The 27,409-nt window shown below is 58.4% G+C and overlaps 2 protein-coding genes across 5 annotated transcripts; both read right to left on the bottom strand.

The window, feature by feature from the left end:
- Positions 1-2,083: 2,083 nt before the first annotated feature.
- On the bottom strand, positions 2,084-7,548 carry ZNF853 (zinc finger protein 853). Its single transcript, XM_059699331.1, has 2 exons — positions 7,425-7,548; positions 2,084-5,631 (listed from the first exon to the last, which is right to left on the bottom strand). Exons 1-2 carry the CDS (start codon positions 7,507-7,509, stop codon positions 3,536-3,538), a joined length of 2,181 nt encoding a protein of 726 aa, XP_059555314.1. The 5' UTR covers positions 7,510-7,548; the 3' UTR covers positions 2,084-3,535.
- A 7,007-nt stretch (positions 7,549-14,555) lies between these two features.
- Positions 14,556-27,195, bottom strand: INTS15 (integrator complex subunit 15). 4 transcript variants are annotated; one of them, XM_059699329.1, is made up of 6 exons: positions 26,695-27,195; positions 26,063-26,227; positions 23,049-23,214; positions 18,879-19,403; positions 17,811-17,850; positions 14,556-15,312 (listed from the first exon to the last, which is right to left on the bottom strand). In XM_059699329.1, the coding sequence occupies exons 1-6, from the start codon at positions 26,884-26,886 to the stop codon at positions 15,111-15,113; spliced, it is 1,290 nt and encodes a 429-aa protein (XP_059555312.1). In that variant the 5' UTR covers positions 26,887-27,195; the 3' UTR covers positions 14,556-15,110. The 4 variants fall into 4 exon arrangements, with proteins under 4 accessions (XP_059555312.1, XP_059555311.1, XP_059555313.1 ...); XM_059699328.1 differs by having other exon boundaries at positions 26,063-26,284; positions 26,725-27,195; XM_059699330.1 differs by having other exon boundaries at positions 26,725-27,195.
- Positions 27,196-27,409: the final 214 nt, after the last annotated feature.

Here is a 27,409-nt window from a genome sequence, read left to right as displayed (position 1 = left end):
GTGTGTGTGTGCGCGCCTGTGTGTGTGATGTGTGGTGTGTGTGTGGTGCGCCTGTGTGCGCGCCTGTGTGTGTGTGGTGTGTGTGCGCGCCTGTGTGTGTGTGTGTGGTGTGCGCACCTGTGTGTGTGTGTGTGTGGTGTGTGTGTGTGTGTGTGGTGTGTGTGTGGTGTGTGGTGTGTGTGTGTGCGCACCTGTGTGTGTGTGTGTGGTGTGTGTGTGTGTGTGTGGTGTGTGTGTGTGTGTGTGTGTGTGTGTGTGGTGTCTGTGAGAGACAGATTCTCAACTTGACCAAACTTTTAGTGTGAGCCTCATCGCAATGAGGCCCCCACTTTTGGGCATCTGTGTCTGTCTTCTCATCACCCAGTTTTAGCAAAAATCCTGTCAAGTGAGTCCGGCCAGAATCCCGCCCGGATATCTGATTGCCTTTCATACTTGACCACGGGGCTCACCCTGGAGTTCCCCAGTTGGGTGACTGCTCCTCCGGCCTGCCTCCAGCAAGAGGCCTCTTTCCCCGATGGCACCGGGTGGGGGATACAGTGCTCTCACCACTTTCCTGCCTCACTGCACGGGTCTCCTCATGACAGCGCCCTGCCCACTCCCATGCTGGGAACATGGGGCCTGGGTGGGGACACCAGTCACCACCCCTCTGTGCCAGGCTCCTTGCCAGCCCCCCACCCGTTTGAGAGCCCAGGAGCCCAGGAGGGCTTCCTATAGGAGGAGACATCTGAGAGCCACGTGGGGTGAGCTCTGTCTAGCTCAGGCCAGCCCACGAGGCAGTGCTCACCCCAGGTGGTCGAGACAGAGGGAGGCGCCTCCAAAGAATCCTGGACTTGAGTCCCACAGGCCCCGAGGCCTCGTGCCTGCCATGTCCGTGTCCTGGCTGGCGAGCCACAGGAAGGCTGACACACAGACTGGGCTCAACGACAATGGCGGGGGGCTGACAGCCTCCCCCCCTTCCCTTCCCCGCACGCACCACGGCAGGCAGCGCTGAAACGAGGCACCTGACGCTGCCGGTGAGCTGTTGCATGAGCACATTTCCATATGCCTCCCCAGACGGTTCACAGACACATAACAGGGACAGGGAAACTATTAACTGGGAGGGACTGAGTCGAGGCTTGTCCTCAGGAGATGCCAAAATGGCCTCTTCAAGCGTTTCCCCTCGGTCCCCAGCTCTCCCCTCGGTCCCCAGCACTGCCACGGTCCCCAGCTCTCCCCTCGGTCCCCAGCACTGCCACGGTCCCCAGCTCTCCCCTCAGTCCCCAGCTCTCCCCTCGGTCACCAGCTCTCCCCTGAGTCCCCAGCTCTCCCCTCGGTCCCCAGCACTGCCACGGTCCCCAGCTCTCCCCTCGGTCCCCAGCACTGCCACGGTCCCCAGCTCTCCCCTCGGTCCCCAGCACTGCCACGGTCCCCAGCTCTCCCCTCAGTCCCCAGCTCTCCCCTCGGTCCCCAGCACTGCCACGGTCCCCAGCTCTCCCCTCGGTCCCCAGCACTGCCACGGTCCCCAGCTCTCCCCTCAGTCCCCAGCTCTCCCCTTGGTCCCCAGCTCTCCCCTCAGTCCCCAGCTCTCCCCTCGGTCACCAGCTCTCCCCTGAGTCCCCAGCTCTCCCCTCGGTCCCCAGCTCTCCCCTCGGTCCCCAGCTCTCCCCTAGGTCCCCAGCTCTGCCCTCGGTCACCAGCTCTCCCCTTGGTCACCAGCTCTCCCATGAGGGTTTCACTGAGTAAGCCCACCCCCAGCCCAGGGCTCCAGCTGGAAGGAAGAGTCTGGGTGAGGAGCTCCTGACATCTAGGGCAACCAGGAAATGTTCTACAAAACTCAGAGGCAAGCCCTAGCCAGTGTTGCTCAGTGGGTAGAGCGTCAGCCTGCGGAACAAAAGGTCCAGGGTTGGATTCCGGTCAAGGGCACGTACCTTGGTTGCAGGCTCTCATCCCTGGCTGGGATGCATGCAGGAGGCAACCGATCAATATGTTTCTCTCACACCGATGTTTCTGTCTGTCTTTCCCTCTCCCTAAAAATCAATGGAAAAACATCCTCAGGTGAGGATTAAAAAAAAAAATTTCAGAGGTAAATACACAGATAGGACAATGCGTTTCTCCACTTGTTTATTTTCTGTTTCTCACCTACCAACACGTTTGTGGAATGTAGCAGGTTGTGTGAGTAAAGGAGAAGCCGGGAGGAGAGAGGGCAGGACGCACGCAGCCACAGGTAGGACAGGACGCCAGGAGCAGGCAGCGCTGGGGGCGGCAGTGGGGGGCAGCCCCCCCCACCCGCCTGCCTTCCCATGGACATCAGCGACCCCCAGACGATTCTGTAAATGTAAAGGGCATTTTTGATGTCTCAGTCCTTGTCCCCAACATTCTCCCTGGACCCCCCATGATGAGGCAGGTCTCCTCAGGCCAGCCCCCTGCACAGCCTGGCCCAGGAGACCCCGTGCCCCAGGGCCCTAACCCCAACCTCAGTTGCTGGGCAAACGTCTGAGAAGCCTAGAGCTACAGGCCTGCAGGGAAAGGAGGGAATCCCAGAGCTCTTTCCAGGGGGATCCCTCCCTTGGACCTTGGACAGCTCTCCCAGAATGCCCTCTGCTTCAGCCATAGGCTTCTATTCAAGAGGGCGCTGCCCCTCCGGTGTGGCTCAGTGGTTGAGCATTGGCCATTAACCAGGTCACAGTTCCATGCCCGGTCAGGGCACATGCCCGGTTTGCAGGCTCCATCCCCAGTAGGGGGCGTGCAAGAGGCAGCCGCTGATCAATGATTCTCCTCATTGACGTTCTATCCCTTTCTCCCCCTCCCTTCCTCTCTGAAATCAATAAAAACATTTTTTTTCTTTTAAAAAGAGGACACGCGGACACACAGCAGAGGCTACAGCTTCCCTCCCACGCTGGCGAGGAGCCGGCGGCCCTGGACGGAAGGCTCCACCTCCCGCCCAGAGCAGGACTTCCTGGCGTTTGCACATTGGCCCAGCGGGCACTCCGACCCTGTGTTCAAGAACACACACGCTGAAGTCGGGGTTCTAGCCACCCTGACGAATTTCACTGAAGAAAGTATTTTCAGGGCACACGCCACTGAGGACTTGTCGCGCCTTGATCCGCCTTCTGCTGGTGCAGACAGGGGGCCATTCTCCTCTATTTCCTTGAAGTAATTTCCACCGGATCAAGTCCTTTCCCCGTGCATTTTACCGGTATGTTTGATCCCCTGGTTAGTGTGCGATCCGTGCCCACTGTCACCAACGGTCCCATGGGCCCCTGAAAGTTTTCTCGGGTGGCTCTCATCTCAGAATCCAATGTGCCCAGGGTGGCACGTCGGCGGCCTTCGGTACCCAGTGCAATGTGTGCCTGTGTGTGAGCTGACGTGCAACATCTGTGCGGTGCCAGCCACGCTGGCTTCTCTCGCGGAGCGTTTCTGAGGGTGAACGTGTCCCTCCCGCAGCTGATTCTGGGGAAAGACGGAAGCCTTTTCCACGCGCGATTCCAGGAGATCCCAAAGTGCCCCAGAGCGAGCGGGGCCATGACATCCCAACCAGACGAGCCGGCTCCTCCCTTCACGGAGCCTTGCCCCCGGCCACCTGCCCGGTGCGCAGCCCGCCCGCAGCCGAGCGCGTGGTGCGGAGCAGCCCCAGGCCCCGCGCGCGGCCGGCCCCGTGCAGCTGGCGCTCGTGGCGGCGGATCTGCACCTTGTGGCGGAAGCGCTCGCCGCAGTCCTCGCACGCGTAGGGCCGCTCGCCCGAGTGCGTGCGCCGGTGGCGCAGGAGGTTGGACGAGACGCTGAAGCGCTTGCCGCAGTCGCCGCAGGCGTAGGGCCGCTCGCCCGTGTGCGTGCGCTGGTGCTGCACCAGGGCCGAGCTCTCGCTGAAGCGCTTGGCGCAGTAGGAGCAGGCGTAGGGCTTCTCGCCCGTGTGGATGCGCTGGTGCGTGACCAGGTTCGAGTGCTGCGAGAAGCCCTTGCCGCACTCGCCGCAGCGGTGCGGCCGCTCGCCCGTGTGCGTGGCCTGGTGCCGCACCAGGTCGGTGCTGCGGCTGAAGCCCTTGCCGCACTCGCCGCAGATGGTCGGCCGATCCCGGGCGCGCCGCCGGCGCCGCTGCCGGGCTGGTGTCAGGGCGGCACTACCCGCGGGGCCTGAGATGGGCACCACGGCCAGGGGCGGTGGGGCCACGGCCGGCGGTGGCAGTGGCGGTGGTGGCGGCAGTGGCGGAGGCGGCGGCGGGGCCACTGCTGGCAGGGCAATGGCTGGAGGCGGCGGGGCCACAGCTGGTGGCGGCAGGGCCACGGCTGGTGTCGGTAGGGCCACGGCTGGAGGCAGGGGGGCCACGGCTGGTGGCGGTAGGGCTACAGCTGATGGCGGTAGGGCCACGGCTGGTGGCGGTAGGGCCACGGCCGGTGGCAGTGGAGCCACAGCTGGCTGCAGCGGGGCGACGGCCGGCAGCACCATGAGCTCCTGCAGCACCACGTAGCCCGGGGGGCCCACCACGACAGGTCCCGAGGCGCCAGGTCCTGAAGCCGGGCCTGCCCCCGCAGTGGGCACCAGCTCCAGCTGCAGCTCAGGTTGCACGGGGGTCAGCTCCAGCTGCATCTCCTGCTGCTGTTCCAGCTGCTGTTGCTGCTGCAGGTGCTGCTCCAGCTGCTGCAGCTGCTCCTGCAGTTTGAGCTGCAGCTGCCGCTGTTCTTGTTGCCGCTCCAGCTCCTGCTGCCGCTGGACCTCCTGCCGCTGCTGCTCCAGTTCCTGCTCCGACTCCATGTCCACTGGCATGAGCTCCAGCTCCACCTCCTCTTCCTCCTCCTCTGGCTCCAGTGAACGGCGCTGCAGCTGCTGCTGTTGCAACTGTTCTTGCTGCTGCAGCAACAGCTGCTGCTGTAACTGTTGTTGTTGCAACATCTGCTGTTGTAACTGTTGTTGTTGCAGCAGGTGCTGGTGTAACTGTTGCTGCTGCAACAGCTGCCGCTGTAACTGTTCCTGCTGCTGCTGCAGCAGCTGCTGTTGCTGCAACAACTGCTGCTGCTGTAACTGTTGCTGCTGCTGCTGCAACAGCTGCTGCTGGAGCTGAGCCTGTATCTGTGACTGGCCCGGCTTCTGCTGCTGCTGCTGCAGCTGTGCCTGCTGTCCTGACCGTTCCTGCTGTTGCTCCAACTGCGGCTGCTCTTGTCCTTGCTGCGCGTGTGACGCTTCCTGCGGTTGCACCAGCTGTAGTTGTGGCTTCGGGGGCTCAGGTGGCACAGGCCGGGGTTCTTCCTGGAGTCCTCGCTGCGGCGGCGGCGGTTCCTGCTGATGCCCTGGCGCTTGCTGCTCCTGCACCTGTTGCACCAGCGGCAGCCGTGACTTCGGTCGCGGATGTTGCCGGGGTTGGTGTTTTTCTTGTCGTTCCTGCAGCTGTGCTTGTCCATTCTGCTGCTGCGGTGGCTGCAGTGCTGACTGGCGTCCCGATGGCTGGTTCTGTGGCTGCAGCTGTCGTCGCTGTTCTTGCTGTGGCGGTTGTTGCAGCTCTGGTTGCGGTTCTAACCGCTGTGGTTGCAGCGCCTGCTGTGCCGGCTGGGCCTCCTTGGTGCTCTTGCTGACCCGCTTTGGGGCTGAGATGACTGACCGTGGTGGGCGGGTCTTCTCTGGAGCCTCTTCCTCCTGGCTTTCACTCCCACCGCCGCCACCTGGAGGGGACATGGCAGGAAGTCAGGAGAGAAAGCTCTAGAGCTGCGGTTCTCAACCTGTGGGTCGCGACCCCTTTGGGGGTCGAACGACCTTTTCATAGGGGTCGCCTGAGATCATCGGAAAACACATATATAATTACATATTGTTTTTGTGATTAATCACAATGCTTTAATTATGTTCAATTTGTAACAATGAAATTGGGGGTCACCACAACATGAGGAACTGTGTTAAAGGGTCGCGGCATTAGGAAGGTTGAGAACCACTGCTCTAGAGGCAGCTCTCTGGTCCAGACCCTCAGGAGGGACCCAAAAGCCCTGGATCGGTGACAATGGCAGCATGGCAGAAACTGAAATGCCCAGAGGTGAGGGTGGACTTAAAAATGCACCCTAGCCCTGGCCCTTTTGGCTCAATGGATAGAGCGTCAGCCTGCAGACTGAGGGGTCCCGGGTTTGATTCCTGTCAAGGGCACATGTCCAAGTTGCGGGCTCCATCCCCTGTAGGGGGCGTGCAGGAGGCAGCTGATCAATGTTTCTCTCTCATTGATGTTTCTAACTCTCTCTCTCTCTCTCCCTTCCTCTCTGAAATCAATAAAATGTATATATTTAAAAATGCACCTCAAAGACTGAAAGTCACGTCACTCTGGACCCCAGTCCCTGACCCCTTCTCTGGGCTGCTCCCCCCTCCCCATAGGCTCCATGCTTGGGGGTTGGCAGTGACATGGGTGCCCGGGCTCCCGGCCATTTCCCAAGAAATCCTGGTGCCTAGTCATCACCCGTGGGAATCAGTGAGCCAGCCATTCCACCCCAGCTGCACTCTGACCTCGGTTAGGGTCACACCTGAAACGAATGAAACTTGCTTTCTCTGTAAATAGGAAGGATTTCTGTAAAGCTGCTGGAAGGCTACCACAAGTGGTTTCTACAAGAAACTAAAGTTCCAGCAAGAACACGAGGTTCCAGTGGGAAGTCCTGAGTCCCGAGGGCTCCCCTCCGCCCTGACTCTGAGTTAGCAGCTGTCCAGCCTCCTGCAGGCGCAGCGCCCTTGTCTGTAAACGGCTTAAGGATGCCCACCCTGCCAGCTTCCCGGGGAAGCAGGACGCGCCCTGGCACATGGAAGATGCCTGAAGAGTCCCTTGCCCTGTGGGCGGGGAACTAGTTTGCAAACTCACAGCCAGTTTGGAAGTGTCAAGGCTACAACCAGCTCCATCTGAAACAGCCTAAAGACCGGAAGTGTCTGAGGCTGGGGTTTTGGAAGGGAAAGGACGCACTCACAGCCCCACGTGAACATGGGGACCGGCCAGTGCCTTAACCTCCGAGTGTCTCCATCCAGGAGACAAACCCTCTCCGGGGAGCCTGTGAACGGAGAGGACAGACACACAGCCCGGTGAGGAGCCAGGGGAGCGGAAGCCCTGCTGACCAGGGCCCACTCCGGCCGGGTCACCCCCTGCACTGCGACCCCAGGCAGGGCCTCACTGTGAGCCCCTACTGGGCTGGCAGAGATCTAAGAGGCCTTCTCCATCCCCGAGTCTGCCCTCACCATCACATGTTCATTTTCGAATGGGAAGAAGAGGTTTGATTTATAAAATTTTGCTTTCTGGTCATTTTCCCAGGAAGATACTGATTTAATGAAACCAAGAAATAATTTCCTTCTAGGAAATGATTCCTAATAACCAGGGGGTGCCCTTCCAGACAGTACGCTGCCCGCCGCCCTCCAGGCCCCTATCCTCACGGCAGCCTGGGGCTGGGGGCCTGAGGACCGTCTCCTGGTTTAGGTCAGAGGCCCCCCAGCCTCTCACCTGAGAGGGTGTCAGGCCCCGGACCCCCATCTTCCAGACACCGGGGCTCCAGCGCGAAGGTCTTGGGCCCCGGCCCCAGCTCCATCCTGGCGGTCAGACGAAGGCTCCCGGGAGCCGGCTGTGCTAAGAGGAAGGAAGGAAGCCGTCAGGGGGCAGTGGTGCTGTGAGCCCCAGCCCCTGCACTGACTGCCAGGGAACCCCCAGATCCGAGTCAGCCCCCCAGAGCCACAGCTCCTTCCCTGTTGAAAGGAGGTTCGGTGTCTGCAGCTGGGAAAGGGGGGTGCTCGGCAGAGGTCGGCGGTCCTTCCCCCCCTGATGTTTGTGGGAGCTCACGCGCCTCGCGCCTGGGACAGCCCTGCCCAGCTCCTCCCGGGGAGGGGAGGGGAGGGTTAGGGAGGGGAGGGGAGGCAGGTGGGAACCGGACCCCCACAGGGGCCTGTGGGAAGTTTGCAGGAAACAGACTTGTCCAACTCAGGCCCCCAACCCTGCTCAAAGCCCTGACAACTCTCTTCACTCTGGTCTCCTGCCTCTGACCGGATCCACCCGGCGTCCCCAGGTGACCAGAGGCCGTGGGTCCAGGCCACCTGTGTCCTGGTGCCGGCTCAGCTCCACGGAAGGCAGCTTCCAGAGCTACCAGCCGTGGCCGGCCGGCTGCCCCTGGCCCTGCGCATCGGGCTCCTGAGGTCTGCGGGGTTCTTGCCTCTCGGAGTCCTCCCCGCCGTGCAGAGAGGTCCCCACATCCAGTCCTCCCTCCCCTGGATCAGGATGACCCCAGGTCCAATAGCCTTTTGGAGCCCAAGCCCTCTTAGCCGAAAGCTCTGAAGAGAAGCGCCGGCTCGCCCCGCTGGCCTCCCGCCTCACCTGGTGCGGCATTTCCTGCTTCTCCCGCGGCCTGCACGGCCTGCGCGGGGAGGTGTGGTCAGCGCGCGGGGGAGGTGGAGAGCCTTCAGCCGGCTCCTTCCCGAGGCGCCTCCATCCGGGAGCCGGGGAGGCGCAAGGGCACCCGGGCGCCTTTCTGGGCACCGGGGAGGGTCGGCCGCTGTCAGGGCTGCCGAGGTCGCCCTGGGCCAAAGGAAGGGGCAGCGCCGAGTTCAAGAGCAGAAGTTGGTGTCGGCTCCCTGGGGCGCGGGCGGGAGGAGACAGCCTGGACCCAGCGCCGGCTCAGGGCTGGCCCGGCGGGACCCTCGCGCGCGCCACGGCTCCGAGCTCCGGTGCGGACCAGGCGGGGTGGCCGGGCTGAGGTCGGCAGGGGCCGGGCGACACCGGTCTCGGCTCAGCCCGGGGCCGTCCGGGTCCGGCGGGGGTCCGCCGGCCGCCACAGGTGCCCGGATACCGCCGGCCGCGGGCGGGGGGCGGGCGGCGCGGCCGGGCGGGGGTCCCCGTTCGCTCGCCCACTCGCCCGAGCGTGCGTCCGGCCGGCCTGCGTCGGTCGGTGCGGGCAGCGGCCGGGCCGGGGCGGGGGTGGCGGGGGCCGGCACAGGAAGTACCCCCGGCATCCGCATCCTGTCCCCCGCCCGCCGCCCGCGCGCCCCCGCGCCCCGGCCCCCGCCGCCGCCACTCTAGGCCGCCACGAGCTCGGTGGGCTTAACCCTTCTCGGCCCGGCAGCTCCCCCGCGGCGGGGTGCGCGCGGCGGGGACCCCACGGTGTGGGGAGCAGTGCGCACCGCCGCCTCCCCGGGCGCGCGCGTCTGCGCGCAGGGCTTGGCGACAGTCGCTGCGCGCAGGGCTTGGCGACTGGCGGTGGCTGCGCGCGGGGCTTGGAGAACGAGAGGCGCTGCGCGGTGTGTGGGGGTGTGTGTGGGAGGGTGTAGGGGGGTGGATGGCGGTGTGGGTGGCGGTGGGGGTGGGGCTCCCGGCCTCAGGGCGCCTCGGCCCGGGTCTAAGTGGTGGTCCATCAGCTCTCAATGAGATGACCCTGAGTGTGTGAGAGGGCCGCATCCAGGCGCATCAGCTCTGCAGGGGCTTCCGCGTCCACACCACGGACCTCCGCCTGGACCCCGGGGAGCGAGGGCAGGCCTGCGAGGCGGGGAGTGTGTGCCAGCCTGCGCCGAGGGCTGGGCCGCCCTCATGAACTGGCGACCTAAGCTCGTCCCTCTCCGGACCCCCGCCCCTTTCCAGTGTGCTCGGCCGGTGGTCAGGCTCCGTCCACGCCCCTCCCGCTGCCCTCCGCCTCCCTCCCCTGCCCTCCGCCCCCCTCCCCCTGCCCTCCGCCCCCCTTGTTCTCCCCTCCCCAGGTCTCTCTCCCCGAGGCGCCAGCTGCTTCCTGCCTGCGTCACGCTCTCCTCCGGAGGCCTCACCTGCCAGTCTCGGGGTCCCATCACCTGGCGGCACTGCCCTCGGGCAGACCTCGCTGATCCCGCGTTCTCATTACATCTCAGAGTCTCTGACGCCCAAAGATCCGGGGTAGAGACTGCTCCTGGGTGGAGTGGGGGGATGCCCACTGCGGGGGACGGAGCCTCGCGGGCACAGCGCCTCCCTCCTCACGCGCACTGGGCCTCCTTGGTCCACCTTTGGGCTCTTCTGGCCTCACAGGCACCCCGCGGGGGCTTCCCTGAAGAGCTTGCCTCTCGGAGGGGTGACTTCGCCAGCAGAGTAGGGGCTCTGGGGGGCCGAGGGCAGCCCAGACGCCCAGCTTTGGAGGTGGAAACAGCTGGGTTCCCTCAGCCGGGTAAGCTGAGGCAAATGGTTACCTTCCACCTGTGGGTGGGACAGCGCTGTGCGCGCCAGGCGCCCAAGGATGAGTGAGCACCTCCCTCCTGCACCTGGGAGGGCGAGCCAGCTACCTCTGCCTCCTCCTGCCTCCTGGGAGACCCAGGCCCGGAGGATGAGAGAATCCCCTCCTGGAATCTTTCACCCCCCCCCCCACCTGCGTTCTAACTGCGACAAGCCTCTCCCAACTTGAAAACACACAGCCCCTCTCTCTCCTGCCCTTAGCGGCCCCTCTTCCTGGAAAGATGTCCCCTCGAGGTTCTGTCCATATCCCCATCTGCCCCCCCTCTCCCCGCCTCCAACCTGGCCTCCACCCCATCACCCCACCAGACAGCCCCCTTTAGTGTCGCCAGTGACCTCCATGTCACCAATCCCTCATCTTGCTACACGTCTAGGCAGCACTGGACACTTGTCCAGCGGCCGCCAGGAGTTCTAGAAGGGCCTGGGCTCCCCCTCTGCCTCCTGTGCAGGCTCTGCTTCCTTCGCTGGGCTGGTTGCTCGCCTTCCCATGATGCAAATCACAGGAAAGTGTCTTCCCCAACATACAGTCTCCCTGGAGTCTTCCTCCTGCCCACACCTGGGCCCCCAGCCCAAACACCAGCCACCCTTTCTCCTCCTCTCCTTCCCTTTACCTTTGTTCAAGGTGACACATGTACCTAGTTGGGTAAGTCCAATGGTTCTATGTGGCTTTCGCTGCAACAGACATATCTCCTAACTTCTGAGTCCACTCCCATTTCTCCTGCCGTCTCGCTGTTTCCGATGAATGTGCTAATGGTGCTGTCACGTGGTTAGGTGGCATCTTTGACACTTTCTAGGTGGCATCTATCGGCATCCCACTCTGAGAGATGCAGATGGACACCAAGGGGAAGTTTGGAACTTCAGGAATTGGAGAAAAGGCAACAGAAATGATAAGCATGCATAAATGTAATAGACTTTTTCTCCTCATAAGTTCTTTTTTTAAAAAAAGTATTTTTATTGATTTCAGAGAGGAAGGGAGAGGGAGAGGGAGAGATAGAAACATCAATGATGAGAATCATTGACCCACTGCCTCTTGCACGCCCCCTACTGGGGATGGAGCCTGCAACCTGGACATGTGCCCTGACTGGGAATCGGACCATGAGCTCCAGGTTGATAGGTCGGTGCTCAACCACTGAGCCATGCTGGCTGGGCTAGTTTTCATTTAAAAAAATTCTTGATGATGTTGAACATCATTCCCTCAGTCGAAGAAGGCATAGGTGCCATTAAAACACTGCATTTTGAAGCAGCTGGAAGATTTCTGTATTTTTTTCTTTTCCTTTTGTTAATCCTCACCTGAGGATGTTTCCATTGATTGTTAGAGAGAGTGGGAAGGGGGAAGAGAGAGAGAAACATCAATGCAAGAGAGAAACATCAATTGGTTGCCTTCTACACACACCCTAGTCAGGGCCAGGGATTGAACCTGCAACCCAGGTACACACCCTTGACTGGAAACCAAACCTGAAACCCTTTGGTTTGCGGGCCGCTGCTCTAACCGCTGAGCACACCGGCCAGGGCGGAGGGCATTTTTATTAAAGTGTGACAGCATGTGGAAAAGTGTGCATCGGCGTACAACATCAATCAACACAAACTGCACACACTCGTGTCACTGCACGAAGCAGCCTCTTCTGATTATTACCCATCCTCCACCCTCCTCTTGACTTCTAACACCAAGGGTGGCATTTTAAAGTCTAGAAAATGCAGCTTAAAAATATATGTCCATCTTCTCCTGAAAACGGAGGTCCTGGCAGCACTCACCTGGGTCCGGGTGCCAGGCACAGCAACCATCCAGGTGCTCTCCAGCTAAGCAAAGTGCCCAGCTCCCCCTGGTGGCAAATTCTGGAACCTTCACCCATTGCCATAACCTGCCGGGTCCTTAGGGAATGGCTGGTCCTCTGCTAATGGCTATTCACACTATTTCTGAATTTTCCGTATTAAAAAATACTGGCCCTAGCCAGTTTGGCTCAGTGGATAGAGCACTAGCCTGCAGACTGAAGGGTCCCGGGTTCAATTCCGATCAAGGGCACATGCCCAGTTTCAGGCTCAATCCCCAGGAGCGGGTATGCAGAAGGCTGCCAATTGATGATTCTCTCTTATCATTGACTAGAGGCCCAGTGCACAAAAATTCGTGCACTCGGAGGGGTCCCTCAGCCCGGCCTGTGCCCTGTTGCAGTCCGGGACCCCTTGGGGGATGTCCACCTGCCAGCTTAGGCCCGCTCGGGCCTAAGCTGGCAGTCAGACATCCCTCTGGCAGCCTGGGAGCCCTCACAGGGAGCAGGCCTAAGCCGTTAGTCGGACATCCTTAGTGCTGCCAAGGAGGTAGAGAGGCTCCCACCACTGTCACTGAGCGGAGCTCCCCCTGTGGGAGTCCACTGACCACCAGGGGGCAGCTCCTGTGTTGAGTGTCTGCCCCCTGGTGGTCAGGGCGTGTCACAGCGACCAGTTCTGCTGTTAGGGTCACTTTGCATATTACCCTTTTATTATATAGGATGTTTCTCTCCCCCTCTGAAAGCAATACAAATACATTTTTAAAAAATACTGTACACAGTGTTTCCATGTAAATGTGTGTGTGTGTGTGTGTGTGTGTGTGTGTGTGTGTGTGTGCGTGCGCACCCAAGAGAATTGGAACATAACCTTGTTTGTAGCAGCATCACTCATAAAAGCCAAAGGTTCCAGTGTCCACCTCCTAATGAATGGGTGAATGTTCACACAGTGGTCTCACTTGGCCATTAAAAGGAAGGCAGTGCTGCCCGGCCGGGTGGCTCAGCTGATTGGAGCATCGTCCTGTGCACCAAAAGGTCGCAGGCTTGATTCCTGGTCAGAGCACATACCTAGGCTGTGGGTTCGATCCCCAACTGGGGCATGTCTGGAAGGCAGCCAATCGATGCTCTCTCTCACATCAATAGTTCTCTCCGTCCCTCCCCCCTCGTTAAAATCAGTAAGCATATCCCCCATGAGGATTCAAAGAAAAAGTCAGGAAGGACTGACGCTGCCACAGCCCGAGGAACCTTGAACGCATGGTGCTCAGTGAAAGAAGCCGAACACAAATGACCGCTCGCAGGACTGTGTATACGAAATGGCCAGAAAAGGCCAATCCATGCAGACAGAAGACAGATGGTTGCCAGGGGCTGGGAGGAGAGGGGGGGAGATTACTGAGCGTGAGGCTTCTTTTGGGGATGATGAAACGTTTTAAAGTAGATAGTGGTCATAACCCAGACACAGACAATAGGGTGGTGAAGGCCTGGGGTGGGGGACAGGGCAGATTAGAAGGGGTCAGTGGGGAAAAACCAGATACTTTCAACAATATTTAATTTCTTCTTTTTTTAAATATATTTTATTGATTTTTTACAGAGAGGAAGGGAGAGAGATAGAGAGTTAGAAACATCGATGGGAGAGAAACATCGATCAGCTGCCTCCTGCACATCTCCCACTGGGGATGTGCCCCCAACCCAGGTACATGCCCCCGACCGGAATGGAACCTGGGACCCTTCAGTCCGCAGGCTGACGCTCTATCCACTGAACCAAACCGGTTTCGGCAACAGTATTTAATTTCTTAAAAATAAAAATAGACAGTGGTGATGGTTGCACAACTCTGGAAGTATACTGACAGCCACCGAATTGCACACTTTGAGTAAACTGGGTGTGCAAATTCCCTCACTAAAACTTCCCGTCCGCCCTCTGTATTCAAAAATTCCCAAATGGTGATCAAAACTACTGTTTTCAAGCTTCAGGGGTTGAATTAGCAGATCATGGGTGAGGAGGCCAGTGGTATGCATTGCTCCACACCATCTATAATAATAAAAGCATAATATGCTAATTAGACTGGACAGCCAAACAACCTGCCGGACGACCTTCTAGATCAGTGGTCCTTTAAATACAGTTCCTCATGTTGTGACCCAACCATAAAATTATTTTCATGGCTACTTCAGAACTGTAATGTTTGCTACTGTTATGAATCGTAATGTACATATCTGATATGAAGGATGGTCTTAGGCGACCCCTGTGAAAGGGTCGTTCGACCGCCAAAGGGGTTGCAACCCACAGGTTGAGAACCGCTGCTCTAGATGAAGCTTGAACACCCTCCGTCTTGTAGCCATGGGGGTTTCTGTCCTTTCAGGAACACTTGGTACCAGAATTAAATTCCAAACCCAGCCAGTGGCAGTGGATGTGTCTCACCAAGAGCAAGTGCTTTCCTTCCGTCCTGCTCTGGCCCCAGCGGGTTTATCCATAAACAAGAAACAGGGGTAATGGAATCGAACACAAAAGAACGGGCCTTTCTGGTTTCAGTCAAAAGGGGCGGCTAGCAGTGTATCCACCCTCCCCACCCTGATCGTGGGTCGTGGGGCTGAGGAGGAAGCCGCTGCAGCTTACACTAAGTTCTTAAAACACAGTCCATAAAGCCTACACAACTGTTTAGAAAAGATTTATTTGAACATATGAAAGAAAACTAGACCCCAATGGAACAGAGATGCCCCTTTCACTGGTGACAGGCAACCGCCACAGGTTCCCGCGAACGGCGCCAGGTGCCGGCGTCAGCTGGAGACCACAGGTTCGGCCGGGAGCTCACGGAGCTACGGGGTGGCCCGTGTCTACGGCAGGAGCACACCCCAATCACAGGAAAGAAGCGGACAAGTGGACGTGCAAACGCTGCTTCGCTCACCCGTGTCCCCAGACACACGAGACAGCAGGCGCTTGGGATGGCATCTCTGAAAGACGCCCGCGTGGCTCCGTGAGGGCTGGACACGTTCATTTCCTTTCGTCTGTCCATCTGGACTCTCACCAACGCAGCCAGGGAGGAGGCGCCTGGGCTGCGATGTCACAGATCTCCTGCCCCGGACGGTGCTGGTGAGCAAGGGCCGCTGGCCGCCTCCCCGAGGCCCTCCTCAGGGGCCGCACCCGCCCTGGAAGGCTCTCCGCCCAGGCGTGGAAGGCACGGTGCCGCTCGGCGTTGGTGGGGTCAGCCTAGCGGATGGGCCTGAATGGAAACCCCATGCCCGAGAGGAAGGTGTGCCCGGGGTGCGTGGGCAGGGCAGGGTGGGCGGCGGGGTGGGCAGGCACGGCCCCGTAGCCCAGCGGTGGCGTGTGGATGTGAGGATAGAACCCTGGGGGGAGGGCCGCGTGGGGCGACTGTGGCACGGGCCCCGAGATCACCAGCTGCAGCAGGCTGCGAACACAAGGAGAAGGGTTAGCACGCGGATCCCAGATGGCGGCATCTGCCACGCGGCGTCGGGCTGGCCCCGGCCCCTGGAGTTGGTGTCATGGGGAGGCGGGAGAGAGGCCTGGCCACACACAGCCCTCACACAGGCACCGAGAGGCACCGGAGGCGGGGATAGAACACGCAGGTTCCCAGACGGGGAAACAGAACAGGGAGACAGAGGGTGGTTTGTGGCTGGGGAGGAACAGGAGGGGGTGACAGGATGAGACTGGGACGGACAGAAAAGAGAGGAAGGGCCAGCAGGGGAAAAGCCAGGACCCTGCATGTGACAAGGTGACAATGCGGGGGAGGGACCTGAGAAACCCTAGGTGCCCAGGAGGCGGGCACAGGACAGGGGGAGGGGCTGCAGTCCACAGGGGCAGCCTCGGTGCCTGCCTTCAGCCTCAACTGTCTACACTTAGGGGCGTCGTGACTGAGGCTGCAGCAAGCAGGCAGCAGGCCAGCGTCCTCAGAGTCCTTCTTAACGACACAAAAGCGGGCTCCCGGACACCCAGAGTCCTTGACAGGCGGGACCCAGCCTGACTCCTGCAGGGGCCACTCCCTTCCCACTCCCACCCCCTAGCCACTGGCTCCTTCACTCCCAGGCCTCAGGGGCATCCCCTCCCACCCCACCCAGCCCCCTTCCACCCTCAGTGACCCCCAAACCCGAGGTGCCAAGCACCTCCTCCAGCTGCGTTCTCCTTGCTCTGTTCCCAGAAATCCTCTGCCCCCCGAATTCAATGTCACTCCCTCCTGACACTCCTTGAAGGGTTTCTTCCTCTGACCAGTTTCATCCTGTCTGACTTCATTCTCCTCGCCCAGCAGGATCAGCAGAGCTCCTTAACCTCCAGCTGCCAGACCTCAGCCCCACGCCGTCAGCCTCAAAGGACCAACTCCTGGCCATGCCCCACTGGAAAGCCGTCTCAGGCCGCCCCCTCCGGGACAGGCCTGCTCCTGGCTCTGCTCCCTCCTGCTCCCAGCCTGGCCTCTGCTTTCAACTAGAACAGCGGTTCTCAACCTTCCTAATGCCGGGACCCTTTAATACAGTTCCTCATGTTGTGGTGACCCCCAACATAAAATTATTTTCGTTGCTACTTCATAACTGTCATGTTGCTACTGTTATGAATCGTAATGTAAATATCTGATATGCAGAATGTATTTTCATTGTTACAAATTGAACATAATTAAAGCATAGTGGTTAATCACAAAAACAGTATGTAATTATGTATGTGTTTTCCGATGGTCTTAGGCGACCCCTGTGAAAGGGTCGTTCGGCCCCCAAAGGGGTCGCGACCCACAGGTTGAGAACCGCTGAACTAGAAACATTTCCGCAGTGAGTTGCCACAGTGTCTGCTTTTGGTGAATACAATGTTCCATCCTGAGGTAACACGACAAACTTACTAACACTCCCCCAGCCACTGGCCACAATGACGACCTTTAGCGGAAACCTGCCTATTCTGGTGTAACACTACAGTGACTGCATCCCCGCCTGTCGGAGCGTCAGGTGGCCTCCAGGTTTCTGCTAATAACACTGCAGTTGCATGAAACATTTTTGTGCATAACTTCTGCTTCTTAGAGTCTACTTAATTAGATTAAGTAGAACCCCTAAATTATGGAAACAGCAGTAAAAGTGACAGCAGCTAACCCTTCTTAGATACTCAACAAAACAAGCACTGTTCCAAGTGCTCCCACGGAGGAGGCAGGACATGCGGCTGGAGCAGTCACTTTCTGGACTTGACAGGGAAGGGAGGCGGTGGGAGGTAGGGAACCTGCCTGAGGTCACGCTGAGAGGAAGCAGCGAGGCGGGAATTCTTCCCAGCTGTGCGACCACAGTTCCTGCTTCCCACCCCAGGATCACTGCTTCCCCAAAGGACAGCCACCCATTATGCAGAGTCCCAGGTGGCGCAGGCCATGCTAAGACATTCACAAGTGTCACCCCGCTTGGTCCTCACTACAACCCCAGGAGGCAGCTGAGTCAGTGCCCCCCTTTTACAAGGGGGTCCACCGAGGCTCAGAGCCAGGCAGAGACGACCCAAGCACCACAGCCAACCAGACAGAACCACGCTCAGCTCCGACAGTGCCGCAGGACGCCCAGGCGCTGGCCTGACCGACACACTGTGCCCGAGGGCTGTGGCTCCGCACTGTTTCCCAAAGGGCGACCCGGCTCAGCGTCACCGGCGTCGCGCACCAACATCAACACAAAGCTGCGGACGCACAGCGCGGTGATCGAGCCGCTCTAAGCTGGTTCCGGCTTCTCTCCTCCACTCCGGCAAGATGGCCACCTTTTCGCCTTCTTTACCTTTGATTGGCCCTGACTTGGCCTTCCTCTCGGCTGGGTTATGTCCTCGTATCTGTCCCCGCTTATCATCAGTCCTTAAGGGCCTCCTTACATACAGAAGCTTTGGGTCCACCCTGCCCTGCACCCCCTTCAACCCCCACCCGACCGGAAGTCTTGAGAGGGCACTTACTTATTGTGGGGGAGCCTGGAGCACAAGGTCCTCAGGTCATCTGAAACCAAGGAGATAGGTCGTTAAGGAACGGACGGGGAAAACAGGATGGAATGTTCTCTGGTGGCTGCTGAAGGGGGCCAGTGAGACGGCAATGCTGCCCGATACTGCAGTCCCCTGGCATCGTTCAGAAGCTGTGTTCTCTCTTTCCTCAGCGTTTGCTTTAACAAACAGGCCCCAAATAGACTCTCTCGCTTAGGGGAGTGGCAGCTGTATCCGCAACGTGTCAGAAGCTGGGAAAGGCCCCGAGGCAGGGCTCTCCCGGGCAGATCAGCCGCCCAGGGCAAGAGCCTGATAGGAGGGAAACCCGTCACCAGAGACCACAGCTTGGGGACACGGGCAGCTTCTGGGAGCCAACGGTTCAAAGGGGAGCACAGCCCTAGCCGGTGTGGCTCCGTTGGTTGGAGTGTCGCCCTGAACACCAAAGGTTGCTGGTTCGATTCCTGGTCAGGGCACATATTCAAGTTGTAGGTTTGATCTGCGGTTGGGGCGCGTATGGGAGGAAACTGAGCCATGTTTCCCTCTCACATCAATGTTTCTCTCTCCCCATCTGCCTTCCTCTCTCTGGAATCAATGACAAAAAAAAAAAAAAAAAAAGGGAAAACACAGGTGTGTCGTCGGCACAGGCCCATTCACCTGAGCCATCAAGCACTAAAATGCAGAATTAAGGAACCTTAAAACAGGGGAGGGGAATGCTTTATGCATTTCAATCTATGCATTTCACTGCATGTAAATTATGCCTCAATAGAAAAGGAATTAAAGGGAATCTTCTGCAGAAGAAGCAGCTTGCCTGAGAGGAAAGATACTCAGCTCTCACACCTGTCCTGTCGGCGATGGCCAGGAGCCAGAGCGACATCAGGTCACAGTGCTCTGCCTGGGGATGTCCCGAGTCGCCCCTCCTCCCCCGTTCACTAACGGGGAGAAGTCCCAGAAGAGGCAGCGCTCGGTACCGGCCCAGGAGCCCCTGTGTTCTGTGGGGCGGACGGTGGTGTCCCTCCCCCAGGAAGGCCGAGGCGGGGAGCCACCCACCTCTCGTGCACAGCAGGGCTCCGGAGGCCATGGCCACCTGCAAGGCCTGGGCGAGGCGGTCCAGGGAGAGCTCGATCTCCTGGGAGGCGTTGAGGGGGTTCAGCTCGTCCGCCAGCCGGTTGATCTCCTCGACCAGCGGGACCATGTGGTCGAACAGGATGAGCCCCAGGCGCCCGTAGAGGTTCTTCTCGGTGAGGTGCACCTGCAGCACCATGAGCACCTGCAGGACGCTGAGGTGCAGCTTGGAGTACAGGAGGTGGGGGTCCCTGTCCAGCCCTGCCGAGTCCGGGGCGGCTTTGGCGGCGACGTGGCCATTGGACAAGGAGGGCTTCTTCTTCCTTTTATAAGCCAGAGGGGCCTTCACGCACCAGCGGATCAATCCAGTGAGCGGGGTGAGCTCTAAAAACCCTATTGGGAGGTTGGCTGCAATCGGAGTATTTAAAAAGGTGATGAGAATCAACCTCGAGTCCTCAAAGATCCAGGAGACAATCATGTCGAGCAAGTCCAGCGGCGGGATGAGGTCGTCTGCAAAGACACGCCAAGTCAGGAGGGTTTCTGGCCCCAGGGACAGAAGTGGGCAGAGGGGGATGGAGCCCCAGGTTCACGGTACTCATCACCCCACACCCACATTATCTACTTCCCTGCTCGTCTGTTTACTGTCCCGTTCCCTGGACATCCCCTCCACGAGGGCTGGGACTCCTGCCTTAGTGACAGGACCGCCTGGCCGAGGCAGGGCTCAGAAATACTCGTGAACTCGGCAATTCCCGAGAACTTCACCGCCTTGAGGGAAGTTCGTTCTGTGTGTCATTTTACATCAAATTCCACACCTCTCATGTCCAAGCTTCACACCACACTTCACCCCTCCCTGGAGAGTGCATTTCGCTGTGGTGTTGGCGTCTCCTCCAGGCACATGAGCTACGGTGGCCTTCGAGGAGCAGAGATCAGCCAGTGATGTCAGCTGCCAAGGGCCACCTCAGCTCCCTGTCTAAGCGACAGCCTGAACTCCTGTGACCCTAGGACCTGGCGCGTTCTACGGCTTAGACAGAGAAGAACAATGAAAACAAACGCTGATATTGACTTTGGGCTTACGATGTTCCCGGCAACGGTCTAATTCCCTTCCACAGATGAACACATGTAACCCTCAAACAACCCCAGAGGAAACTGAGGCACAGCGATGCTAATTTCCCCAGGACTCATCAAACGTATGTGGTGGGCCCAGACCTGACCCCAGGTGGCCCGGCTCTTAACGAGGCCACACGGCGTGGCCCTGGGGTCAGCGGCTCTGGGATCGGTGTGCGATGCCCTTCGGTGGCTGCGCAGGGAGTGGGCTGTGCTCCCCTCAGCTCAGGACAGAGCCCCGCCAGAGCCAGACAAGAGTGTGGGGGTGGGGAGACGTCGGTGAAAGGCTCGGAGGCTCTTTCTCCCTGAGATGCTGCCTGTGTTTGGGTGTTACGCCACCGCACCCCACCCCCACCAGTCCGATTCCTTCTGCTATGAAGTGATGGCAACAGCAGGGAGCAGCTGCCTATGACTCTTATGTGACAACATAAACAGTGGGCGACCCTGTGTGTGATCCCCAATTCCCCCCGAGACACTCCTGCCTGGGAAACACCAGTCTCACACTCACTTCTCTGGCATACGCTCTCCCTCCTCCCCCCCAGCACCTGACCTAAGCTGAGGCGCCTCTGAGAACCTGAAGGCAGGGTACGCGTGTGAGCCTGTGTGTACATGTGTGCACTCGAGTATATAATCTCTAGGACCTTCCTACACACAGACCTGAGCTCTCAGCTCCATTCGAGCCTCAGAGGTCCTGCTGGGTTCGGGGAGCTCCTCCCTTTGGGTGGCCCTGAAGGCACTGACTCCCCGGGAATCTCTCCTGCCCCCAGAAGCGCCCGGGGCAGCAGCTTCGCCATTCTGATGGCAGAGCCCGGGCCCAGCCCTCTAGGCTGCCGCTGTGCGCCGGGGATTCCCGCTTCTCCAACTCAGCAGTTGCATACATTCAGTGCGCACAGCTTTTCATGTCAATCACACTCCACAGAACGGTGTACTGACATGCCGGCCTGGCAAGCTGGCTTGAGAGAAAAAGACCATGGCCCACATCCATTCTAGAACGTTAGTGGTGTTCTCCGAACGTCATTTCTTTTTCCATGTTAGTCAATCCCTTCCTAATACTAAGGCCAATTTCTGTCCCTGCTGGGCTAGACCAGTGGTCGGCAAACTGCAACTCGCGAGCCACATGCGGCTCTTTGGCCCCTTGAGTGTGGCTCTTCCACAAAATACCGACTTCTGTGCATGGGCCACGAAGTTTCAATTGCACTAAACGTGCGCGCCTGCATGTGGTATTTTGTGGAAGAGCCACACTCAAGGGGCCAAAGAGCCGCATGTGGCTCTCGAGCCCCAGTTTGCTGACCACTGGCCTAGAATAACTGAAGACTAAAAGGGCAACTAGGGCCGAAACCGGCTTGGCTCAGTGGATAGAGCGTCGGCTTGCGGACTGAAAGGTCCCAGGTTCGATTCCGGTCAAAGGGGCATGTATCTGGGTTGCGGGCACATCCCCAGTAGGAGATGTGCAGGAGGCAGCTGATCGATGGTTCTCTCTCATCGATGTTTCTAACTCTCTATCTCTCTCCCTTCCTCTCTGTAAAAAATCAATAAAATATATTTTAAAAAAATAAATAAATAAAAAAATAAAAGGGCAACTAGGAAGCGGTGAACTAGGTTTAACTAAATCTTTCCTAATGGAAAGCAAAGCCCTGAATAGTGTTCCCAACTACTAACAGCTATTAGCTACTAGATCAAGATAACAGACAGCTGCCCTGGCCGGTGTGGCTCAATTGGTTGAGCATCATCCCAGGCACCAGGAGTTCACCAGTTCGATTCCTGGTCAGAGCACATGCCTCGGCTGTGGGCTCGATCTCCCAGAGGGGGTGTGCAAGAGTCAGCGATCGATGTTTCTCTCTCACATCTATGTTTCTCTCTCTCCCCCTCTCCCTTCCCCCCTCTTTCAAATCAATAACTTCCTTTTCTTTTCTTTTTTTTTTAATGGAGACTGTTTGTCAGTCCTTGAGGGCAAGAGCCAAGAGCAGAGCAGGAACCTGGAAGAGAAAATCGGCTTTGAGCAGCTCTACAGAGCAAGCTGCTCACCCGGGCAAGGCCCTAACTGCCCCAAGTGGAAATCAGGGCCACAGCTTTTGCCCCAGTTCAACCAGAGCTGGGAAGCTATTTATTGGGTGTCTTTACTGGGAGTCTGCATAAAATCTGACCACAAGGACAAGGGCTTCTCCCAGCTGAACTCAAAGGCCATCTAATGGCCACCTGAGGACCTCTCCTGGCATCTTGCTAAGGAAGTCTCCAAATCCTCACCACGCCGGCTGGTGTGGCTCAGTGGTTGAGCGTCAACCTATGGACCAGGGGGTCACAGTTCGATTCCCGTTCAGGGCACACGCCTAGATTGTGGGCTCGATTCCCAGTGTGGGGTGTGCAAGAGGCAGCCGATCAGTGATTCTCTCTCATCATTGATGTTTCTATCTCTCTCTCCCTCTCCCTTCCTCTCTTTGAAATCAGTAAAAATATATTAAAAATAAAAATAAAAACCTCACCGAGAGCAGGCCCGAGGGCCCACCTCCTAGTTCGAGGCACTGAGGACACATCACACGGAGGAAGGCCCGTTGCCAAAAATGTTTCATTTGAATCTTCTTAGAAGGAAACAAAGAAATCCAAATTGAGGGACATTCTGCCAAACAACAGGCCCGAGCTCTTTAAACAGTCAGTGCCCTAAGACATGTTTTTAACCGCTGGGAAGTGTTCTAGACTTAAAGACCAAAGCGACATGACGGCTCCGTGCGATGCATGCTCCTGAGCTGGGTCCTGAGTTCTCCCGACCCCCCAGGGGGACAGGAGGCTACCGGAGACATAATGAGACCACCAGGGAGGTCTGACACAGGCCACCTGAGAGACAGCCACCTGTGTCCTCTCGATACTCCGTTCTCAGGTGCGGCCATCATGTCGTGGTTATGTAAGTGAAGGGCCTGTTCTGAGGAAGCACGTGCTTACGCACTTGACGTTGGCAACGAACTCAAAAGCTCAGGGAAAAATACCTGTGAGTGTGGACAGGAGGGAGGAAGGGCAGAAGGGGCGAAATCCATCGGGGAGTCAAGGTGAGCTACATACCTGAGGACAGGTCGTAAAGCGCGGTGACGGAGGTGATGAACTGGCAGCAGAAGCGAGGGCTGGCGCTGAAGATCTGCCTCAGCGTCTGCACGGAGCCGGGCACCAGGCAGCAGTAGTCATCCACCAGCGCCCTGGCCAGCCGCACGCAGTAGACCACGGGCGTCCGCTGCAAAGAAGCCACAGCGCGTGACCACGGGGGTCGCGGGCTGGCGACCAGCAGCTGCGCACATCTGGTGAAACCGGCCCCCAGCCCGGGCAGAACCCTCCGGCGGGCAAGGACCTGGGGGCCTGCTCTGCCGCAGGGGTTGGCAAACTCAAGCCCGCAGCCCAACTGCACCCCTCGGCTGCTGTGAATGCGGTGGTCCTCACACAGCCCTGCGACAGGCTCACCTAATGTCTAGGCTGCTGTGACAGACACGGCAAGATCCGCAAAGCCTAAGATATATATTTTCTTGCCCTCTCCGTCAAAGGCCTGCTGGCCCTTGCTTCGAAGTTCCCTTAGGAAAACATCATTTCTGACACCTTCTGTGAACCTGCAGCTGAGACTCCAACGGTGAAAATGAACGGCTGCTACCGCCTAAAGGGCCCCCAGAGTCTGGGAACTCTCTCTGGGGTGAGAGCGGCCGCTCCATTCTCACAGCTCTGTCCTCCCACGGCTTCCCTGACACTCCCCAGCCCTACACCCCCACCCGCCCCAGCCCTCTCCCTTGCACTCAGACGCCGATCTGTGAGTACTGCCACGTTCACCGGCTGCCGGGGACGCCACAGTCCCAGGCCCCATCGTGGCCTCCAGGGCAAACTGCATGGAGACAGCGGGCCAGACGGTCCATTCAGGCTAAACTCTGCCCACGACGCCGCACCACCCACCTCTGCCTTTCCTCAGGAGGAGGCCGCAGCCCCTCCCAGTGCGGCAACCCCGACCCAGACCACGGAGACCCCGTCCTGCTGCTCGAATCTGCTCTCCTGCTGCCAGAATGCCAGCACGACTGCGCCGTGAGAGAGAGAGAAAATCCTGTGATGGTCACAAGAGGCTAAGCTTGGCTTCACTAGGCTAAGGGATAGAGGTAATCTTGAGGTTAAAGACAGCGCACATGATCAATTCAGATGCCCCAGAAATCATACTGATGAGATTTAAGGCACAGACTCCACTGAGATTTGCCTGTGTACTACAAAAAAAACCCCCAAAAAACAAAAATGTATCTTTTTGCTAGCCAAAAATCTTAAAAATTAATTTTAGAGAAAAATATCAATTTAGTGTTCCACTTGGTGATTCTTGTATGTGTCCTGACCGGGGATCGAACCCACAACCCTGGCGTATGAGGACGATGCTCCAACCAACTGAGCTACCCAGCCAGGGCTCGCTAGACAAATTTTAATGATAAGAAAGATTACAAGATGTCCTGTCCCGGTGGCTCAGTTGGTTGGAGCGTCACCCCATACACCAAAAGATTGCCGAGTTTGATTTGGGTCAGGGCACACACCTAGGTTGCAGGTTCAATCCCCAGTGGGGGTGGATATAGGAGGCAGCCAATTGATGTCTCTCCCTCACATAGATGTTGCTCTCTCTCTCTCTTCAAAAAATCAATAAAAACATATCCTTGGGTGAGGATTTTTAAAAAAAGGTTACAAGGAAAATATTTAAATACAATTTTTAAAAATCATTTCAAGAACTTGGGAATGAACAGGTTTGTGAAACTGAATGCAATAAATTCTGTTAGCATAGCTGAGAATATTAATAAATCTCAAGCCCTAGCTGGTTTGGCTCAGTGGACAGAGCAGTGGCCTGCGGACTGAAGGGTTCCGAGTTCGATTCCAGTCAAGGGCACATGCCAGGTTGCAGGCTTGATCCCCAGTGAGGGGTGTGCAGGGGGCAGCCAATCAATGATTCTCTCTCATCACTGATGTTTCTATCTCTCTCTCTCCCTCTCCCTTCCTCTCTGAAATCAATAAAAATACATTTTTTAAAAATCTGTTAATAGCCGAAACCGGTTTGGCTCAGTAGATAGAGCGTCAGCCTGCGGACTGAAAGGTCCCGGGTTCGATTCCAGTCAAGGTCATGTACCTGGGTTGCGGGCACTTCCCCACTGGGGGATGTACAGGAGGCGGCTGATCGATGTTTCTCTCTCATCGATGTTTCTAACTATCTCTCTCCCTTCCTCTCTGTAAAAAATCAATAAAATATATTTTTAAAAAAATCTGTTAATAATTACTCTAAGTAGATTATCAAATTCTCAAAGACTCTAAGTAACAAAAAAGGAAAACAAAATGTATCTTCCAAAATACCATCTAACAAAACATCAACTGTAAAGAGACACTTTTCCTTTCATATTTAAAACACTCTAGAGCCCTAGCAGATTTGGCTCAGTGGATAGAGCATCAGCTGAAGGGTTCCAGGTTTGATTCTGGTCAAGGGCATGTACCTCGGTTGCGGGCCCAACCCTCAGTGGCAGCCGTGCAGGAGGCAGCCAACCGATGATGTTCCTCTCTCATCGATGTTTCTATCTCTCGATCCCTCTCCCTTGCTCTCTCTCTAAAAAGTAAATAAATAAAAACACTCTGGAAAGCTCTTATGTCCCTCTCCGTTAGAACAGCCATCCACTCTGTAATGTCATCCTAGGACAATGCAAACAACACCCCTGCCGACGACGGAACTGTATAGAAGACAAGCAAAGGTGCCACAATGACGCGTAATGATCTCAAAGAAACGAATCCTATCTCTGAGGCTGCATGCGGAGCAGTTTTCACCACCCCACCTATCACTTCCAACTAAGAAAAGGGATTTTTCACTTGTTCCAAAGACAGAGCCTTTCTTTTTGAAATTAATGTTCCATCACCAGCTACTGTTTTCTCAAGAATGGTTACCACTTGTATGTAAAGACAGGCCTGGGGCATCAGCATACCGGGTAGTGACATCAAGCAGACAGACAGACCGCACGCGGCAAATGCCTCTCAAGAAACCCAATTAGTTGAACATTCCTCCCGGGCCTGGGAGGAGGCTATTCCCAGAGAAGTACCTGGAGCCAGGAGGCCGCGCACTCCAACACTGGGATTCGACACACAGCCACTGCCATGGAGACCAGTTTCCCCAACAAGCTCATCCGGCTGTCATCCGCTTTGTTCCCTTGGGGGCTGAAAAGGGACGAGAAAATAATCTGCCGGACAGAGTCCTTGGATTGGTCCTGGAAATAATTGCACATGATTTCAAGAAGTTGAAGCTCCTGAAGTGAATTCAATCTCTATAAAAACAAACCCGGGAGAAGCGATGAGACACTTGGCTTCAGCATGCACATTCATTCAGACAGTAAGAACACAGCCGCTCCCTTCCCCGGGGACCGCCCCCCCCCCCCCCCGCCCCAGCCCGGTGCCAGGGAGGGCACCTCTGCCGTTACTCCCAGGAAAGGCCACTGCACAGCACTGCGCACCCTCCCGGGGCCCTCAAGGTGTCTCCCTAACGCCGGGCGGCACGGCTGTCACCGCCGCGCCAAGCAGGCACACGGCGGGGCCATGCCCAGGACCCGGGGAGGTCGTTAGGGCTGCGGAGGAGCCAGGCCACGGGCGCGAGCGAGCCCGGCCAACATCGCCGTCGCGACGGGGAGAGGGCGCAGTGCCCTCCGGCCGCGGTCCCCCGGCCGCCCAGCCGCCGCACCTTGGGCTGCGCGCCGCGCTCCTTGGGCACCTGGTACACGAACTCCTCGAGCAGCTCCACGGGGCCCTTGTCCACGAGCGGCAGCGGCGCGCTCTGCAGCTGGCTGCTGAAGTAGATGTCCAGGTGGTACAGCACCTCCTTGGCGGCGCTCAGCGCGTCCCGGCGCAGCAGCGAGTGGCGGATGTCGCTCATGGCGCGGCCGCCGCCGTCCGGGGCGCCGCGAGCGCGGCGGGACTTCCGCCCCGAGCCCCGCGGACGCGCCCGCCGCCCTGGAGACAAAGAGGCCGCGACCCGCACCCCGCCCGCCGAGCCGGGCCTGGGCCGCGGCGCCCGCCCGCCCGCCGCTCCCGGCTCGGGCCCGCTCAGGGGGCCATCTCCTCCGGTCGCCAGCGGGGAACCCAGGGGTGCGACCGCCGCGCCGCCGCCGAGAGCTCGGGAGCCCGACGCCGCGGAGGCGAACGGCGGGGGAATGCCGAGCGCGGCGACGGCGGCCCGCAGGGGTCAACAGCTCGGGAGGGCGCCACCTGGCGGCGATGCCTGCGGTGCGGAAGGGCGCCGCCGCGGCCGGAGGTGCGCAGGCCCCGCCCCGCCCCGCCCCGCAGGTCCCGCCCCTGCGCCGCGAGACCGCCTCCGGGCCTGGGGCGCGCAGGTTGACGCCCGCAGCGGCCCCGCCGTGTCTCGGCCACCGGTGCTCCTGGGGTCCTGCGCTCCCCCG

The sequence above is a fragment of the Myotis daubentonii genome, chromosome 5, assembly GCF_963259705.1.
Source record: "Myotis daubentonii chromosome 5, mMyoDau2.1, whole genome shotgun sequence".
NCBI classification, from domain to species: Eukaryota; Metazoa; Chordata; class Mammalia; order Chiroptera; family Vespertilionidae; genus Myotis; species Myotis daubentonii.
Note: the sequence above shows the minus strand (reverse complement) of the source record. Positions and strands in the feature narration are given on the sequence as shown.